The 18,722-nt window shown below is 39.3% G+C and overlaps 3 protein-coding genes across 3 annotated transcripts in view; 1 reads left to right on the plus strand and 2 right to left on the minus strand.

Moving 5' to 3' along the window:
* Nucleotides 1-354: 354 nt before the first annotated feature.
* On the minus strand, nucleotides 355-4,460 carry LOC306899692 (P2Y purinoceptor 2-like). Its single transcript, XM_079466125.1, has 2 exons — nucleotides 4,351-4,460; nucleotides 355-2,585 (listed from the first exon to the last, which is right to left on the minus strand). Coding segments are annotated over exons 1-2 (1,038 nt in total). The 5' UTR covers nucleotides 4,353-4,460; the 3' UTR covers nucleotides 355-1,549.
* Nucleotides 4,461-5,862: 1,402 nt separating this feature from the next.
* On the minus strand, nucleotides 5,863-8,185 carry LOC306899892 (P2Y purinoceptor 2-like). The gene is made up of 2 exons (XM_079466475.1): nucleotides 8,128-8,185; nucleotides 5,863-7,620 (listed from the first exon to the last, which is right to left on the minus strand). The coding sequence occupies exons 1-2, from the start codon at nucleotides 8,179-8,181 to the stop codon at nucleotides 6,616-6,618; spliced, it is 1,059 nt and encodes a 352-aa protein (XP_079322601.1). The 5' UTR covers nucleotides 8,182-8,185; the 3' UTR covers nucleotides 5,863-6,615.
* A 3,741-nt stretch (nucleotides 8,186-11,926) lies between these two features.
* Nucleotides 11,927-18,722, plus strand: part of fchsd2 (FCH and double SH3 domains 2) — a 44,661-nt gene continuing 37,865 nt past the window's right edge. The window contains exons 1-2 of the mRNA XM_079466087.1: nucleotides 11,927-12,272; nucleotides 14,689-14,786. Of these exons, the coding sequence (XP_079322213.1) occupies nucleotides 12,252-12,272; nucleotides 14,689-14,786 (119 nt within the window). The 5' untranslated portion in view covers nucleotides 11,927-12,251. The remainder of the gene's footprint in view (nucleotides 12,273-14,688; nucleotides 14,787-18,722) is intronic.

Below are 18,722 nucleotides of genomic sequence, written 5' to 3' on the forward strand. Positions count from 1 at the left end.
CTAGTAAAGATAGCTTTAGGCCTGGCTAAGTTGAGATAAACTGAAATTTGCCAATCTGTATCCTAAACAGATCTCATGTGATCAATATATCATCGTATTAAATCAAACAGGTGATCTTGCAATTCTTTTGTATTAACTTTCTCATTTGGACTATTTTCTTTTACTGATCCTTACACATTTAAAATCACAATCTACATTTTTCTGTACAACACCTCAGGCTCTTCTTTCATTCTGGCAAAGCAAAAGATTGCTTTTTTTCAACGCTTAAGATTTAGAAAATTCCTTGCATGGTTCTTTTCAAAAGAAAATATTTTTTTAAACAGAAGATTGGCCAAACTAATGACACAAAAATATACATTAGACTCATGAAACGTTTATTTTTAAACGTACTGTATCATTTGAAACATTTACTTCTTTCATTGTGTATTTATAGATGTACTTAGTTACTGATTTGCATATAACTTTTCACTAAAGTATGTAAGTGTTATCATCAGTAAGCGTTTGAGGTTGTTTTAACACATAGTCAAATGTCTCATTGGATATGTGCTCAAACAGGATCAGCTCGTTTCAGAAATAAATCACGTTGCTTCGGACAGTGAAGCTGTGGCGATGATTCTGGGGTGCTCGAGGATACAGTGTGTGTGTTTCTGTTCATGAGACACTCAAAAACTAGCATTGAGTATGTATAAGGGGAGAATGTATTGCAAACTATCGTTTGGTTTATCATTTTGCTTTACAGTGTATGTACAGTAATAGTCAAATGTTTGTGTCTTGTTTTGTTACAATAAAGTTATTCAAAAACTGTAATATGTTGATCTTTAGTTTCGTTACAATTCCAGGCTCGTTTTGAAATAAAGCAATACACTATATTAATTTAAATTCTTACTAGATCCTTTCTGAAAAATGTACTTCAGGCTGCAGCAAATAATAACAGGGAAGACGGCTGAAGTGAGCAACTGAGGATCAAGATGAAACCGAATGTGAATGTTTTAGGATAACTTTGTTGTAACAAAACAAGACACAAAAGTGTGATCATGACTGTACTCGCAATTCATTATCATAAATCGTCTTCTACGCCTTGAGTCAGGACCGTTGTCGGGGGAACAAGCAGGAATGTGAAGGAAGGGGCCTACTGAGGTCTTTTATTGTACATCTAGGGGAGAGACCCGTAAATTACCTCTCAATCCCTCCTATCAAAACATGAATTCCAGCAAAGACCCAGTTTGAAGTTAACACCTCCGCCCACGAGAGGAAAAACTTTCAAAAATGAAGGGAAAACATTACAATCAAATAAAGAGTTCGCAAAAGTTTAGGTCTTGGATGGGATTTAAGAGAGACGCTTGTGGTTAGGTTTTGGGAAAGAGATCTTTTTTCTAATCTACAGAAATCTTGTTAACTCTCAGTTTTAAGAAAATAAATATACTCGCATCCTTCCAGATGTCCGTCATCTCTGAATGATCAAGCTGTCCTTTGCCATATAAGAAAAGAAGACATGTGACCGTCAAGCTTAAAAGATGCACGAATGTGTACAATTCTATTGTGAATCTTGTCATGCTAAATTATTCATATGTTTGTCATTTGTTGTGTTGAGTAATGTTGAGTGGGTTTTGTCAGTGTCACTCCTTGATTTAGGCTTTCTGGTTAAGCTTCTTCTGAAACTCTGTCCCGCCATGAAGTAAAGGATGGGGTCGACGCAGCTGTTGAGACTAACAAGAGGTCGCATGATCTTGTAGGCCATGTTAGATTTGTTCAACACGTCACAGCTTACGTGCTTGTCCAGGTATCGAAAAGCGTAGTAAATGCTGCGGTTCACGTGGAAGGGAATAAAACACAACATGAACGCCAGAAGGATGATGATGATCATCTTCACCGACTTCTGCTTGGAGCGCTGCGAGGTTGGTCCGTCACCCACTCCGGGTTCTTGAAGTTTCTTCACCATTAGTCCGTTGCAGACCAGCACCACCCCAAACGGAAGGACGAAAAGCAGGACCATAACCACCGAACTGTACACCAGAAAATCATTAAAGAGAGCTTTGATTGTGGTGTCATGACAGACCACATCTTCGCTATTGTCTCTCACCCTTGAGAAATAGAGGACTGGTGACTGGAAAATAAGAACGGTCACCCATATGCACGCGGAGATCAAACGCGCACGCTGAGCGCTCATCCAGGACAAAGAGCGCACCGGGTGACAGACGCCCAGAAAGCGATGCAGACTGATGCAGCTGAGGAAGAGAATGCTTGTGTAGAGGTTCGTGTAGAAGAGAAAGCGGATGAGTTTACACATCGGCTCTCCAAAAGGCCAGTCGTTTCCATCGGCGTAGTAATAGATGAGGAAGGGAAGAGTGAGGATGTAAAGGGTGTCACAAATGTTGAGGTTGATCATGTAGATGGTGTTGGGATTCCAGCGTTTGGTTCGAAACAGAATGAAATACATGGCGGTGATGTTCAGCGACAGACCCACCACAAACACAAAAGTGTAGCTCACCGGAAGAAGAATGTACTTGAAACTTTCCTCTAATTGACATTTGTACAAAACGCTGTCGTTGGGTGCTTTTGTGTAGTTGAGCATCCTGATCTCAGACCTGCCGGAGATAAAAAATTACATCTGAACAAAAGACTTCTTAAAAGGATCCTTGGTTACAGAGCAATGTATGGCTTAATATATGAACAATGGCATTGACTTTATAATTGTGAAATAAAACAAGCAGTGTAACTATCACAGTATTTATATACTTTGAAAGATATATTTTTACTTGGAGGCGGCAATTTTTTTTGCCTCAAATCTGTGATGTCAAACGGCTACAACCTAAACCTGTGCTCTTTTGTATAAGCGAAGCACACACGTTTTCCATATATAACAGTAAAATATGACGCGTAAAACATAAGATCAGATATGTGATTGGTTGATTAGATAATTGCATTAATGAGAAATTGAACAGGTGTTCCTAATAACCCTTTAGGTGAGTGTATATACAGTATATATTATCCTACAGAACCTTATATTTACTGAAGAACTGGTTAGTGTGTCTTTGTTTAGTTTGGCCGTGCAATCATTTTACATCATCGAAAAAGAACATGGCGGCCTCTTTAGGTTACAATGAGATAAATTACATTTAGGTTTTGTTTCAGAATTGAAAATATTTGATGTGTTTCTTAGGACAAATGCTTTTAGTGTAAGGCAATTACAACACATTAAGCCATACGTCTCTCTATACACTGGGTTCCCTTTTTAAAGAAAATTATATTCTTTAAAAACATGACCACAAACAAACAGACATGTTTCAGATATGGTCATCAGCAAATTGTCAGATTCGGTCTAATGGTTTCTGCCAGACTCAAGAGACAAACAAATGAGCTTTTAAAAGCTCTTTAAACTGTAGGTTTGGTAAGCGTACAGCCCATCGCCGTCATTTCTGTAGAATACAAGACAGCATATTGACCAGTCAAGCACATCAACCATTAGAGTGATTAAAAACCTTCTGAAGAACTTCCTTTTCACATCAAATCCTCACTAATGTGTTTTTTAGGCCCGTAAGCAAAACATAAATCCTACTATATGAAAATGTACAGATTGTTGTTTCTCTGTGGATTAGTAACTGTAAACAAATCATTGTTGTCTTACATTTTTAAGTACAATCAACTTGGCGTTAAAAGTCATCTCTGTGTTTTTACATTATTTCATCACATTTATGCTATTTCAACTGCAGATTTCAACTTAATATTTTTACTTTTAAGTTATCAGCTCATCACTTGTCAAAATGTAAAAGAGTAAGTTGAAATGACTTGCAATGCCAAGTTGATTGTACTTGACATGTTAAGACAGAAAATATATTTTACAAGCACAAACTCATAAACAAATATACAGTATAATGCCGTGTCCGCCAAATGGGTAAATGTAGTGTGAAAGTCATCATATCTATATGGAAAATCCTCATAAAACAGAAAGACTGTGAGTGTTATATATTTAAAACATTTTTATTTCAAATTTTATTATCAGCCTTATCATTTAAGTGAGAAGTTTTTTTATTTTAAATATTACAAATATTAGTATTTGGTACATCGCTCTTTTACATCTACATTTATTTCTTCAAAGTGTCTCACAGTGCATGGGAATCAATCTCAAGAGCTTAAATCACAAACCTTTACCAATTAAGCCAAAGAAAGTCATCCAAGCGTGAGCATAACAAATCATTCAATTGAAAATGAAGTTGTGATTCAGGTTCCCTCACTACTAAACCCAATAAACTGAATGATGCAAACAACAAATAACAATTATTTTAAATTAAACTGAATTTAAAATAAGATAATTTAGTAAATGAATGTTCTTGTAGTCATGCATACACTTACATATATGACCGGTAGATAGCTTCAGGAATGTAAGAGTTGTTCCTTCATGCGTTGTAACCGTGTGCTTTCATAACCCTTTCGCTCTCTCTCTCTCTCTCTCTCTCTCTCTCTCTCTGAGTCTCTCTGAGTCTTTCTCTCTCTCCCTCTCTCTCTCTCTCTCTCTCTATCTCTCTCACTCTCTCTCTCTGAGTCTTTCTCTCTCTCCCTCTCTCTGTCTCTCTCTCTCTCTCTCTCTCTCTCTCTCTCTCGCTCTCTCTCTCTCTCTGAGTCTCTCTCTCTCTCTGTCTCTCTCTCTCTCTCTCTCTCTCTCTCTCTCTCTCTCTGAGTCTCTCTGAGTCTCTCTGAGTCTCTCTCTCTCTCTCTCTCTCTCTCTCTCTGAGTCTCTCTCTCTCTGAGTCTCTCTGAGTCTCTCTGAGTCTCTCTCTCTCTCTCTCTCTCTCTCTCTCTCTCTCTCTCTCTCTCTCTCTCTCTCTCTCTGTCTCTCTCGCTCTCTCGCTCTCTCTCTCTCTCTCTCTCTCTCTCTCTCTCTCTCTCTCTCTCTCTCTCTCTCTCTCTCTCTCTCTCTCTCTCTCTCTCTCTCTGTCTCTCTCTCTGTCTCTCTCTCTGTCTCTCTCTCTCTCTCTCTCTCTCTCTCGGTACAGCTCATGTTCAGCCTGCTCTCATTGGCTAGACATCAGCCAATAGCATGTCAATCTTTCAGACCCCCTATCAACATGACTGTACTTATGTTTTTCTATGAAGTGTAGTGTCATTTTTTTTGTGGATTCAACCCTGTTGGCGTTAGGGCTTTGATTGTGTTTCAGAGGCAGTAAATCAGAAACAATGAATGTGAAGTACTCTTGTCATATCAAACCTGTTTGTTTTTCTTTCCTATGCACAACACAAAATAAGATATTTTGAAGAATGTTCATTACTAAACAACACTGACCCTCATTGATCTTCTTTGTGCTCCGCAGAAGAAAGAGTCACATACAGGTTCACAACCACACAAAAGAATGCTTTTTGCTGTCCTTATGCTGTTCCAGTGGCTTCCATAGTTTACCTCATATGGAAGTTGCTTTGGATAAAAGCGTCTGCTAAATGACTAAATAAATGATGACAGCATTGTTGTTTTTGGGTGAACTATCCCTTTAAGGCTAGATTACGTTGTCCCACTTTTTCAAGAGGTTCAGATATTTCAAGTTCATCTGCACTCTTAAAAATAAACACGCTAAAAGGTTCAGTTTAAAGAATCACAGGCTCTCAAAGAATAAACAATCTTGAATCTTGCGTAATCTTACTCCATAGCTCTAAAATATCAGTTTGATATGACTCCCACTAAATGGAATAGTAAATGAGTCACATCCTATATTCAGTGAAATCTGCTGGAGCAGACAAACACAGACTGGTTCTTTTTGCAAAACTGATATTAAAACAGAGTCATGTAATAACAACTTCACATAGATTTGGCTAAACCATTTTAGCGAATGTTCAAAAGGTTTTAGCTAAAAGATTTATACAAATGTTATCTCAGATATAAAGTCAACTCTTGCTGTTGCTTTTTAATAATTCATCCTAATGAACATTTTCATAACATTGTAACTCTTAAAACAAATGGAAATGTTTACCAATATACTGTCAGAGAAAATCACTTTTATTTTAAAAAGTCAGATAATTTGATTATTTCTAAAGAATATTTACAGAAGAAAACAGTCAGTAGTTTAATAGAAATCTTTGCTGAATATTTTAATGCAAAAGACAATTCTTTGTACATTATTAAAGTGCAACCATGACCGATAGCCCAAACAAATCTACAATGATACCTATGAACAGAACGTTAATATTCATTGACAAATAATATTCAGGAGTGGCTTAAATGTCAACAGTGAGTTGCAGATTTTATTGGCGTGCGAAGACTCGTGTTACTCCTTACAAAAGACTTGGAAGTGAATCAATCTCTTCTGCCAAGAGTTAAAACGCCTTTGAGCAGATAATAACCGTTCCAACACACCTCAAAGGGTATATGAACATTTTTGTGTGTTTCCTTAAAAGAAATGCTTTTGGAAAGAATGTGTTCAACTATCTGAGTGCAGATATATTTAAGCGTACAGGTGGTCCTTCACATACCATTAAATGGCCTTTGGTTGAGGGTCACGTTTTCGTTTTAGTAAGGTGACCTTTCAACAGATGTCATTCGTCATGGGTTCATGGTCCAGGGACACGTCATGGCTTTAAAAAAATCTTTCACTATAGTATTTAGTCCTGACTGTTTTTGCACATGTAAAGTCATAGCGCGGTTGAAGGGTATTTTATATTTTCAGACCTCTTGTTTGTTTTTGATCTTCTATTAATGCTGTTTCTGAAGCCCTGTCCCGCCATGAAGTAAAGGATGGGGTCGATGCAGCTGTTGGCGCTGGCTAGAGGTCGTGTGATCTTGTAGGCCATGCTTGCATACTCAAGCATGTCGCAGCTCACCTGCTTGTCCAGGTATCGAAAAGCGTAGTATATACTGCGGTTCACGTGGAAGGGAAGAAAACACAACATAAACGTCAGAAGGACGATGATGATCATCTTCACCGACTTCTGCTTGAAGCGCTGCGAGGTTGGTCCGTCACCCACTCCGGGTTCTTGAAGTTTCTTCACCATTAGGCCGTTGCAGACCAGCACCACCCCAAACGGAAGGACGAAAAGCAGGACCATAACCACCGAACTGTACACCAGAAAATCGTTAAAGAGAGCTTTGCTAGTGGTGTCATAACACACCCGTAAATCACCGCTCATCCTTGAGAAATAGAGGACTGGTGACTGGAAGATAAGAACGGTCACCCATATGCACGCGGAGATCAAACGCGCACGCCGAGCGCTCATCCAGGACAAAGAACGCACCGGGTGACAGACGCCCAGAAAGCGATGCAGACTGATGCAGCTGAGGAAGAGAATGCTTGTGTAGAGGTTCGTGTAGAAGAGAAAGCGGATGAGTTTACACATCGGCTCTCCAAAAGGCCAGACGTTCTCGTCGGCGTAGTAATAGATAAGGAAGGGAAGAGTGAGGATGTAAAGGGTGTCACAAATGTTGAGGTTGATCATGTAGATGGTGTTGGGATTCCAGCGTTTGGTTCGAAACAGAATGAAATACATGGCGGTGATGTTCAGCGACAGACCCACCACAAACACAAAAGTGTAGCTCACCGGAAGAAGAATGTACTTGAAACTTTCATTAAAATGACAGAGGTACTGATGGCTGTCATTGGCTGGACCACTTGCATTATTTCTTTCCATTCTGATTCGGTTCTGCAAAAGAAGAAAGAAAATGCATACTATAACTGCATTTGGACATTGTCATGCATACGATCGCATTTGTAGAACATCATGTTCAAAGATATCCAGATATTCCAGTGTGTTTTTTCAGTTTCACTACACAACTTGTAGTGTAAATAAGAGACACATATCAGTCCATTAAATCAAGCCGACGTGTAACTGAGCAAGTCTCCAAACATCCTGCTTCATGTATTCTGAATTTGATCTGAGCATCAAATGACAGCTGACGTTTCCTCAGCTATTGTCATAAAGCTTTTAAATCTCTGGGCCGTTTAATGAGAAGCCGATAATAAGGGAACAACAATTAACTTCACCGCTTGGACACTTGAACAATAAGCGAATACAAAATAAAACCTTTTTAAATCTTGTTACAGTGAGACAAATTGAATCAAACATGTTATACGGTGTCGTGTCCATAAATAAGTCAATAAATAAGCAAAGAAATGTACATTTTACTCAAAAGTGAAAAAGGTCACTTACTGAATCCTTCAGGAAAGCAACTAACAGTTGTGTCTCATGTTGATCTGCATACATGCACAGTCCTGTATGTCTCTGGTTATGCTGCATTTCTGTACTGTGGGCGTGTCTACAGGCCTCAGCCTGCTCTCATAGGCCAGGGCGTAAACCAATAACACGTCAATCATTCAGATTCAGAACATGGACCACATGAATATACTAAGGGAATTTGTTTAGCTTCACAATGATCTGTGTTCAGCCAAACATCATTTAATTCAAATGAAGGAATACGCCTGCATGTGTTGTGTTGTTGTGTTGTTGTCCACTCATTCTCCTTCACAGCTCTTTCCTGGTGGAACATTCTTCCCAACTCAGTCCGCTCAAAATCCTCTCTTTCTCTTAACATGTATTGTTCTGGCTTTTGTTGAAACTAGTAACTTTGTATTAGCACCTGTTGTTTTATTGTTCCTGTATGACGCATCGCTTATCGCTCCCTGAACTCTCTGTTTGTCGCTTTGGATAAAAGCGTCTGCTAAATGACTAAATGTAAATATATACTTCAATATCGGTTTGTGATCTGAAAATGTGTCTTTCTAAAACATCTGATAAAAATGAGTTAAGGCATTGTTTGACATAAAACCTGAAAAGGAACAGATAACCTAAAAAGCACTATATGCGTAGTATAAAGCTGCAAAGCACTATAGAAATAAAACTGAAATGAATTTACTCAACCTCATAACATCTCAAATCTTCCCGAATACTAAATTCTCTTATGTCAAATTGTACAAAGTTCATTCAATGATATTCTTATGCTTATATATGAACATAACATAATTGATCAACACGCTGTAATATATATATATATATATATATATATATATATATATATATATATATATATATATATATATATATTTAAATGCATATTAAGATAAGAAAATGTTTCACTAAACAGAGAAAATGTGTCATTTGCATTTTCTAATGTTCAGACATGTGCCCTTGGTGAGAATTGTGGGCTGTGAAGGGTGTTTGTTAATTATCAATAAATTCTTGGCAAACATCATTTTACACGACCCGTTCTGTTCAGGGATTTTTCTCTCTTCACCACACTCACTAACACAGTTAGAACTAAACTCATGTATTTATTGTATCGGTTCCATTTCCACTACCAGATTGTCATGATTCCGCCATCATGTCATGTTTATTATTGGTCTTGCAGCGGAGTCATGGCATAGCCTTAGGTTTTGTGTGAGAAAGACATGGCTTTGTTTTGATTCTAACTTGCCATGTGCTTTCTCGTGTCTCGTCAGTGTTTCCTGCCCTTTTGTCTCGTTAACCTTCCCTGAGTGTTTCAGTACCCACACCTGCCCATTGTTATCTCCTTTGTTAGTCTCCCTATAAAATACCCTCTTGTCTATTGTCTTGTGCTCGTTCGTTAGACTTGTATGCTGTACCTGTACCTAAGTCTTGTCTTGTCTTGCGTACCTGTTTCCTGTTGGATTGTTTGTATGTTTCCTAGTTCCTTGTTTTTATTCCTGGTTGTTTATTTTTTCCCCCCTTGTGGGAAGTATTTGTTTTCACTTTCGGTATTAAGTTTAGTTAGTGTTTTCCCATCGTGGATGTTTGTTTTGCCGTGTTTTATATTAAAGTCTTTGTTAATCCCTTCATCCCTGTGTCTGCCTGCACTTGGGTTCTTCCACCACATTCCCCTCATCCACGTTCACGACACAGATCCAACCCAAAATATTTCCTGTTATTGTAATGTTATGTACTCAAGCCTGGTTAAATAATATATTTGCACATTTCAGATTATCTGACAACTTTTTTCAGAGACCATAATATATATATATATATATATATAACAATGCATTTTAGTTCTGCATTTGTCTTATTTCTATACTGTATTTTAAAATTGCCAAAATAATTAAACATTTTAATTTATATTCTCAATAAATTCAAATTCCACAAGCTCCTGAACAAAAACAACAAAAGACAGTGAAGGTTTTTACTCACCTCTTCCTCTAATCTCTGAAATGTTTCTGTTTCAACACAATGACGTGTGGAGTAAGTCCACCATCCCTCCTCAAGTGACATAAAGTAATGAATGACAAGATGTTCAATTCCTGTATGACCCTCAAAATCAATGAATGAATTATTAGTCAACAGAATTAAAGAGCTAAACTTCATGTGGTCAGTGTCTTGTGCAACGCATGAGCAAACAAACACAAACACATATATTTAACAAAACAGTAATACAATGATATTGAAATGCACTTGTTCTGAGAACACAGTTTAACTTATACTCTATTATATCATTGACTCCTGTCTAGCCTAATGTATAACGGTACGGTTCTATGTTCGCTTGTTTCCCCAGGAGCTATTACAAAAATGTGATGCTTTTAGAGGTCATGCATTTGCGTTGGATAATATAAGAAACACTAAATGAAACAGGGTTGATATTAAATCAGAACAACTGCTGCCAGTGCGAGTACATTTATTTTCAGCAAACAAAGGCCTACACATGTGTTATGCGCTACTGCTAGAAAGAAAGGGATTGTGATGAGCAGAGAGATATGTAAATGTCTGTAGTTAAGGAGCAAGTAAACTGGAGCTTTGAACAATGTAAATGTGTCGACAACCACGTAACACATCTTTCTTCCTTTCACACTTTTTTTGTCCCATTCACACGTCCTCATCCAGAAGGCTTACGTTGCAGTAGACCAGTCTCTTGGCAACTGATGGGATGCGTAACTGATCATGACCGTCTTTATGTCTGAGATTTGTTGTGCATTATGGCATTAAAACGTTTTTATAGGAGTTACCTTGCAAACACTATTTCATAATGAAGGGCACTTTTTATGGTCTATACTAATTTATTTAACATCTTGGAAATGTATGACCTTATGTTCTGGTAGATGTTTGTTTCTTTGAATGGTCTTGCAGTGCATGATGTGGTGGCTATAGGATGATGCAGAACTGTCTGTGATGGCATTTGACCTACACAAAGGCCATCCCTGAGAGCTCATAGGGATCAGTTGCTCTGAGGTTGATTGTTTAGGTCTGTGACCATATGGTTCTCAATGATCGACGATTTTTCGATCGGCTGCCGATCCTTGTTGCTGTGTGGGTCCACAGACCAGAAAAACAGCACTTAAACATTACAAGCACACACCACACGGGGGCGCTGCCTGTATGTCTGGATTGCGAAATGTTTGATCTACAAAAATCACATAAAACATGCATATAAATCAATTTGCAGAAAAGTATTTCATACAGTAGGCCTATCTGTATATTATGAATGTAAGTATATATTCTTTTAAATGAAGAAAAATACAACTGGATTTGCTGTAACGTCAAATATGTTCATTTTGTATACACATAAACGAAATTTGTGTTTTTTCAATGTTATGGTTCCGTTCGATTTAAATGTAAGCTGTAACTATACCTATAGAGCCTTTTAATAATTATGTTGCAAAGCAACTTTACAAAAGCATTACATATTTGCAGTAGATCCGGAGAAATGGTGTAGGAAAACAAACCACATAAAACCTAAAAATAGACTAGAATATGAATTCCGCAAACACGAAGTTGACCCTTTCGAATAAAGAATGCAGTATTGCGCAATTTACGAACCCTACTGCGGCCAGGCGTTGCGAGAATTCATTGCGTCGTTTTAACGTCCCAGCTGATCTCTCAGTTTGCGTCCAATCACACGACATCATTCACATTCACGAGCTCCAGATGACCGGCGCCCACGAATCAACGTCGCTTTTCAGCCTTGAACGTCCCGTTATAATTAATATTCATAAAGCAATCCTTCGCCATAGTAGGACTCGCAAATTCGCGGATTAGAGCCGAGTTCGCGTGACCGGTCCGCGGCGCTGTTGTTCTGGATCTGCGGTTCGATGCCGCTCGCTTTTGGAGGCATACTCTCTCTTCCCATACTTTCTCCGTCGAACCGTTCCGCAGTGTTAGCTCAGCGTCTGTCCGAGCGGACCCGCTTTATCATGGCCGTCTGAATCTGGATCCGATCACAGTCTCGTCTCCTTTCCCCCCATTTTCCTGACCTCGAGAATTCATTATCGGTGTCGATCGTTTTGCGAATCGTTTCTTGTGGAATATCACTTTATTTGTGCCAATGTTCAAACATGCAGCCTCCGCCGAGAAAGGTAAGAGATCCGCTTTACGCGAAGCCGTTTTTTGTAAACGTGGAAAAAACGCGTGATTGTTTGATCGCAACATTGTTGCATCTGCCCGTAAGTTGCAACTTTGTATCCGGCGCTTGTTTTTTCTTTAGATACAATGTATCCGGTTCTTTGCAGTTGCTACAATCGGATCATTTCGTTTTATTGTTACTATTAAGCGACGGATCCTTCCGAAATTCAGCTCACAGAGTGTTTACGTGCTGACCTGACCTCAGCTAACGGTGAAAGCCACGAGCCCTTGTTTTTGTGATTTGTTGTATTGTTCTAGTAATAATAAACCAGAAACGTTCGACTCAACGTTTGTTAAAGGACACGTCGCACACAGCGTGTCTAAATGTTTGCATTACTGCTATTGTTGATGCAAATGTGAATCTAGCATCACGTAACGTGCGCAAATGTGTCTTACTGTAAACATTCAGGATGACAGCAGGGGTGTTGGGTTTCAATCTCACGTCCCACGGGCTGTATGGAGGAATGTGAAATTACCATGCGAAAAATCCTTCTATTCATCTGAGCGCACAAATGTATTTCGTGTTAAGCCTCAATGCGTTGGATTAAAGAGAAGTGTGTGTGTGTGTAGTGTGTGTGTGTGTAGTATATAAAGGTGACGTCTGGTTTTGTCATGGCTTTGTCTTGAGTAGAGATGAAAGCCGATAGCATGTAGCATTGGTCCATCTCTCTGTTCACACCGCATTTTCACAATACATTTGAAGATGCAAATATTAAAAAGATGCTTTTTTATCTTTTTAAATCCACACCAAATGACGAGTTTCATATGCACGAAGGTCTTTGTGTAAATCCTGGCTTAAGTTGGTGTCTTTGTGCACAGTGACAGTGAATATGTCATCTAATGTCCTTTGTTGACCAAAAATCTGATATAGCAGACGCCGTGGACATTTCCACAGAGATCTATTTACTAAGTGCCTGGCAAATGTTGTGTTGTTTTGTTATGGCACTATTGTTTTCCTATGATGTAAATGCAGAATAATTCACCTGTACATGTCAAAGTGTCGATGAGAGCCGTGCAGTCAGCTGTCACACTGTGTGTTACTCCATCGCTGGGACTCTTTTTTCAGTTCTCCTTGGCTTTAACCTTAAGGGAGTTGTTACCAATTATCTCCTCAACTGCCAAGTGGAGAACTTGGGTTGTAATTAACAGTTTCTCCCCTGATATTAGTGAACCTGCCCGGGCTCATTGGTCCAGGTCCATTGGGGTTTTCTTGGTCACAGGGGGCATTGCACCTTTTTGTCCTGGACAAATTCTAAACCTTAAACTGTGTATCTTCTAAGACACAACATGGGCAAACCTAAGGCCGTTACCTTGGGGTGCGATCCTGAAACCCATTTTTCATATCGGTTGTTGACACTTTTATAAATGGTTGCATTGGGTCCCCACAGTTTTGCCACAGATTTATTTTAGTAAATGGTCTTGCTAATCATATTTCTAATACTGCGAAACATATTCTGTTGGAATGTGCTGCTTTAAATGATCATAGACGACTGTTGTATTCATAGAGCAGAGAACATTAATGGACAATTTTAAAAAGACTTCTCCTGGCATGATCTTGGGTTTTTATTAAATTGAAAGAACATTTATGAATTCTATTTATTTTTCACTGTATATCATTTACATTGTTTAAGTATAGTTATTCTCTAAAATTACCGTTGCTTGTATCATGAATAAGTTTGCCATAAATGGCATTTAATGTTGATATATTACATATTAAACATATTTATAAGCTTTTGTCATTTCAATGTCGATTCCGAGTTTACCAGCCACTTTGACCTCAAGGATACTTCAGCGATAGTCCACCCAAAAACACCAATTCTGTTGCCGTTTATTTTACCCGCGTATCATTCAAAACATGTACATTTTGAGAAATGTCTCAGTGGTTTGATGTCCATACAATGGAAGTCAATGTTTAGTTGCCAACATTCTGCAGAAGAAAGAAAGTCACACAGGTTTGAAATGACACGAGGGTGTGTATACAAGAAAAGAAGTTTCATTATTTTGACTATTTCTTTAAAAGCCATCATTTGCTTTCTTTACACTCCCGTTCATTGGCCAGGCATTCGTGTTTGTTAACTTGTGTGAAGTGTTGGCTTCAATGAGGTCCAGTTGAGAGCGGAGTGGCATAATGTTTTCGGGGACGGGATAGCTCATCAAAACAATTCATGTCACCGTGAACGATCGATGTTAGAGATTGTTAGCACTAGCAGGAATTTTCTCCTCTTGTTTAGAAACATATTTGCCGCTCTGGCACTTACAGCCGAGCTGAGATCTCTGTGGAAACAGAATAATGAGATCATGTGGGACTGTGTGTGTGTGTTGCATGTGCGGTCCTCTTCCTCATCTCTAATGATGTCGTCTGCCCTTCAGGTAAAAGTGACACAGGAACTGAGGAACACTCATATCGATCAGATCAGCCGTCTCCACCTCAAACATCAGACGGAATGTGATTTATTAGAAGACATGAGGTAAGCAAAGCTGAACATCAACTGCCTGTTGTGTGTCACCAGTAACTTTGTTCTGTGTTTAAAAACCCTTTCAGATGATGTAAGTAGTGACGGGCACATAAACACTTTCTATTTCTTCTACTCATTTTATATTTCAAGTTTGTGATTAAAGGAAATACTCTACAGTAATAAGCTACAGTTGCACAACATCAACACTGTCAGTGTAAAAGCCCAACGTGACTTCTTTTGTTGTGAGAGGTCACAGAGAAAGAACAAGATTTTCTCTGTGTTTGAAGACCTCTCGGATCACAGGACTGGGATGTGATCGAGGCATTTCCTTTGGACTTCCTCCTCGCAGGCCTGCCGTTCCCGCAGCTGGAAGTCATAACTGCATTGCTCTTCTCTTTTTTCCTGTTTTTTCCCTCTCCGTGTCTTTCTCTCGAAATCGAGTCCTGTTACGGAACAGGGGGAGGGAGTCATAAAAATTGCTGCGTTTGGACACAGCGTTTACGTGAGCGTATGTGTCCGTACATGCTTGCGAGTGTTTCAGAAGATATTTGGTGATGGCACACCCTCACTGAAAACTCCAGACCACAATTGCAGTGCAATCATCATTTTGTGCGGAGGCTATTTTAGTGTGTCTGTGTGAAAATATGTTTTCGCTTCTTTAAAGGAGAGGGTCGGAATTATGGGTGTGCAAATGACATATTTTAAAAATGAATCGCTAGTTTGAGTAGTTGGTCGAAAGTATTTTCATAGTAAATCCACTTAGTTTGTTGACGTATTAAAACACATCATGGCAAACGATATTGTAGGTAAAGTGACTTGAGCTGTGATTATATTTACAATATAGCATATTGTATCGTATAGCTCAATCCAAACATCCACCTCTTAGTTTTGGGGATCAGTTTGTCGCACGGGCCATTTAAGAGAAAGAAGAAATGTTCCTGTGAGTGAGATTGATGTTCTGGATGTGTTGGTAGCTTTGCATCTTAACACAGTAAAGCTAGCAGAAGACTTTAAGAGCTCACGGACAGAGACCTTCGGCTGGTATTTCTGCTGTCTGCGACTCGAGGGAGAGCAACACAAAAAACTGTGAGAGATGAAAGTCGGCCATTCTGTGAGTCAGCGGAATCATCTGGAATCCTGCCGAATGTGCAGTTACTTCACTGCCATGATGCCTCATTCTCGGTCGACAGTGTCAGGGTACACGCTGCTTTTAAAGATGAAGCATGACGTTTTTTTTATGTGAAGTTATTTAGTTGATTTTGCTTGTAAATAGTTGTGTGACAGTTCTACCTGTGGTTCGAGTTTGGCAGCGCAGCGCTACGCAAGGTCGATGGCTTTTTATGAAGAAAACGTGTATAGGTCCTACTCTAATAATAAAAACAATTTAATTCTTGCAGTTTGTCGCAAGCGTCACTACCTAGCTTATAAAAAAGTCTTATATGAATTGTTTTTGGCTGTTATATAGACAGGACAGTGCAAAGAGAAACAGGAAATTATGGGATGAGAGAGACGTGAACATGTGCCGGAAAAGGACCCCGAGCTGGGATTCGGAATTGGAGCTGCGCAACATGTCGGCGCACAGTCCACTTGACCACCAGCGCCGACGAATTGGTCTCTTTTTTAGGACCCATAGACGTGTATACATAGATGCCTTAATAAATGGCAAAAGCAAACAAATAATGCTAATATACACTCATGGCGTGCTGTAAAAATAGGCTTTGTCCCCAAGACAGTATTCCTTACGTCACGACTTGACAAACGGATAGCGGCCACCAAACATAACATACAGTGCAAGTGTGTCATGCATGGTAGTCTTGAGGTGAACAGTTTTTCTGTGAATGGAATATGTAAGTCTCGCTTTGATTCACTGTCTTGTGTTCCTCCGTCAGACGTGCTCAAGGTGGTCTTGTGGGATAAATCTGTGTCTCAAAGAGCTTCATTGATTGAACTTCTTTACCCGCTGACCCGCTAATGTTCTGACGGGAATCTCTCAGACGGGGGGAGGGTGCCGTTTGTCTATGGGAGTAAAATGAACTGTAACTTCCCCTCCGTCAGTACAGTCCGTACAGTGTTAAATATATCTGCTGAGATTGGGGTGTATTTTGGGCAGCACTGGTGACTTTTGCAATCTGGGAGCAAAGCCAGACTGAACGGAGAAATTAAATGTTGTTGTTTGTCTGTTCTCCTTCTCATATTTTCTGTCTTAGTCACTGGTTTAGGATCAGTCCAAGAGTACACAACAAAGTCAGAAGCAGGTCCGCTATAGCACACTTGTGGTAATCAGATGTGAGAAATAGTTTATGACTCGTGTTCATATGGAAGCTTTTGCCGCTTTCTTTGGCCAACGCCCGCCCAAGAGACCAAATGACAGACGAAAAAGAAAATCACGTTTTGTGCCGCGTCATGTTTAGAGGCTTGGAAATGTGCCCGCAGTAACAGAGCGGTGTACATTCCAAGAACGTGTTAAAAGTTAACAGCAACAACGACGATTATAAGTTTATCCCATGAACCTTACATACTTTTAAGAATTAAGCATTTAGTCTATCGTGACGAATTCTCATTGCAACCATTGTAAACACGACTTACTTCTTAGATCAGACGGCTTCGTGTTGTTTCTAGGCGGACTGGTGGAAAACGCGACGTGCATGTTTCTGGGAAATCCTGTGAAATTCAACTGATCAGATGACGACTTGGTACCTGCTGAAGTGTTTCCGGAAAATGTGCTTTATGCATCTGACGTTAAGCCAACGGTCGTGAGCGTGAAGTCTGATGCCTCTCATTCTCTCATCATTTACTTACCCTTATTTCTTCAAAACATGTATTGTATATAGTTCAGTGTTGTTTGATTATGAGCGTTCTTCAAAATATCTTGTGTTTTCTGCAGAAGAATCTGGAATCAGAGTTAAAATACAGTAAAAAATGTATAGAGAAGATGAGACACCAAAGTTCTCAAGAAGAAAGTATTGCTTCGAGCCCTTTTGTGTTGTGAACAACATTATCACTTCCATAGAGACTCTTTGCCCAGGATCGATTACTTTCTGGATTTTGATGCTCTTTGTTTTATTGTGAACCCTGCAGGCTGAAGTAGAGCTGATGACAAAACCGACTTTTTGAAATACGTGGAGTCTTTGCTATGGCATTTATAAACTGTACTCTAGGCAAATTCAATCTATTTGACTAGTTTTGTTTAACGGTTACATCATATGAAGCTGTTTATGCAAATGATAGATAACAAGTACCTATAATTTGTAATTGTTTTTTATTTCATATCATGAAATTACTTTAGTCAAATCATTTCTCCTCAGGCTGAAGTATCCTTTGATTGTTGTGCTAGTTTGAGTCTTATGTCAAATATAACTGAGCTAAACATCTACACACACACAGCGTCGTGCTCTCAATCATTCTTTAATGAATGAGCTTTTCAAAACACACGCACACAACCCACAAACGCTTTAATGAAATTGAGTCGGACTGCCTCTCCAGGATCTCAAGGCTAATTTGATCAGAGAGGTATTTCATGAAAAGCCTTTTCATCCCTTCTGCAGTTTTCTCAAGCACAAAATACATCTGCTCACTGGTTTCAGACCAGCGGGGCCTTGTTCTGTGCCACACGTGGACCATAAAAGATATTCGCCGAGAGTTGTTGTTGCTGGTCTGGGCAGGCAGAAGATTTAAGCATTAAGCTGAAGAAAATAAGTGGTACCGAGTGCTTTTTAACACGTTGCCGTGCGGTCGTTAAGATGTTCCGAGCGGTTGTTAGGAGGTTGTTTACCGGCCCCAGTGGAAAGACTTCCGACCATAGGTCTTTATAATCACTTTCTCTTGAGATATACCTCACGATTTCACTTGTGTACATTCAGCGTCGCATGATGGACAGAATCAAATCAACCTGGCGATCTTTTCCATTTTGGAAGGAGAAATGGTTGTCTCTTCCTTACACACAGTTAT

This window comes from Barbatula barbatula (assembly GCF_947034865.1).
Source record: "Barbatula barbatula genome assembly, chromosome: 10".
NCBI lineage: Eukaryota > Metazoa > Chordata > Actinopteri > Cypriniformes > Nemacheilidae > Barbatula > Barbatula barbatula.

Excerpts from the sequence above, each read along its gene's own strand:
- LOC306899892 (XM_079466475.1), bottom strand. The coding sequence starts at position 8,181 with ATGTATGCAGATCAACATGAGACACAACTGTTAGTTGCTTTCCTGAAG. Across the intron at positions 7,621-8,127 it reads TTGCTTTCCTGAAGGATTCA|AACCGAATCAGAATGGAAAG; the intron begins GTAAGTGACCTT and ends CTTCTTTTGCAG.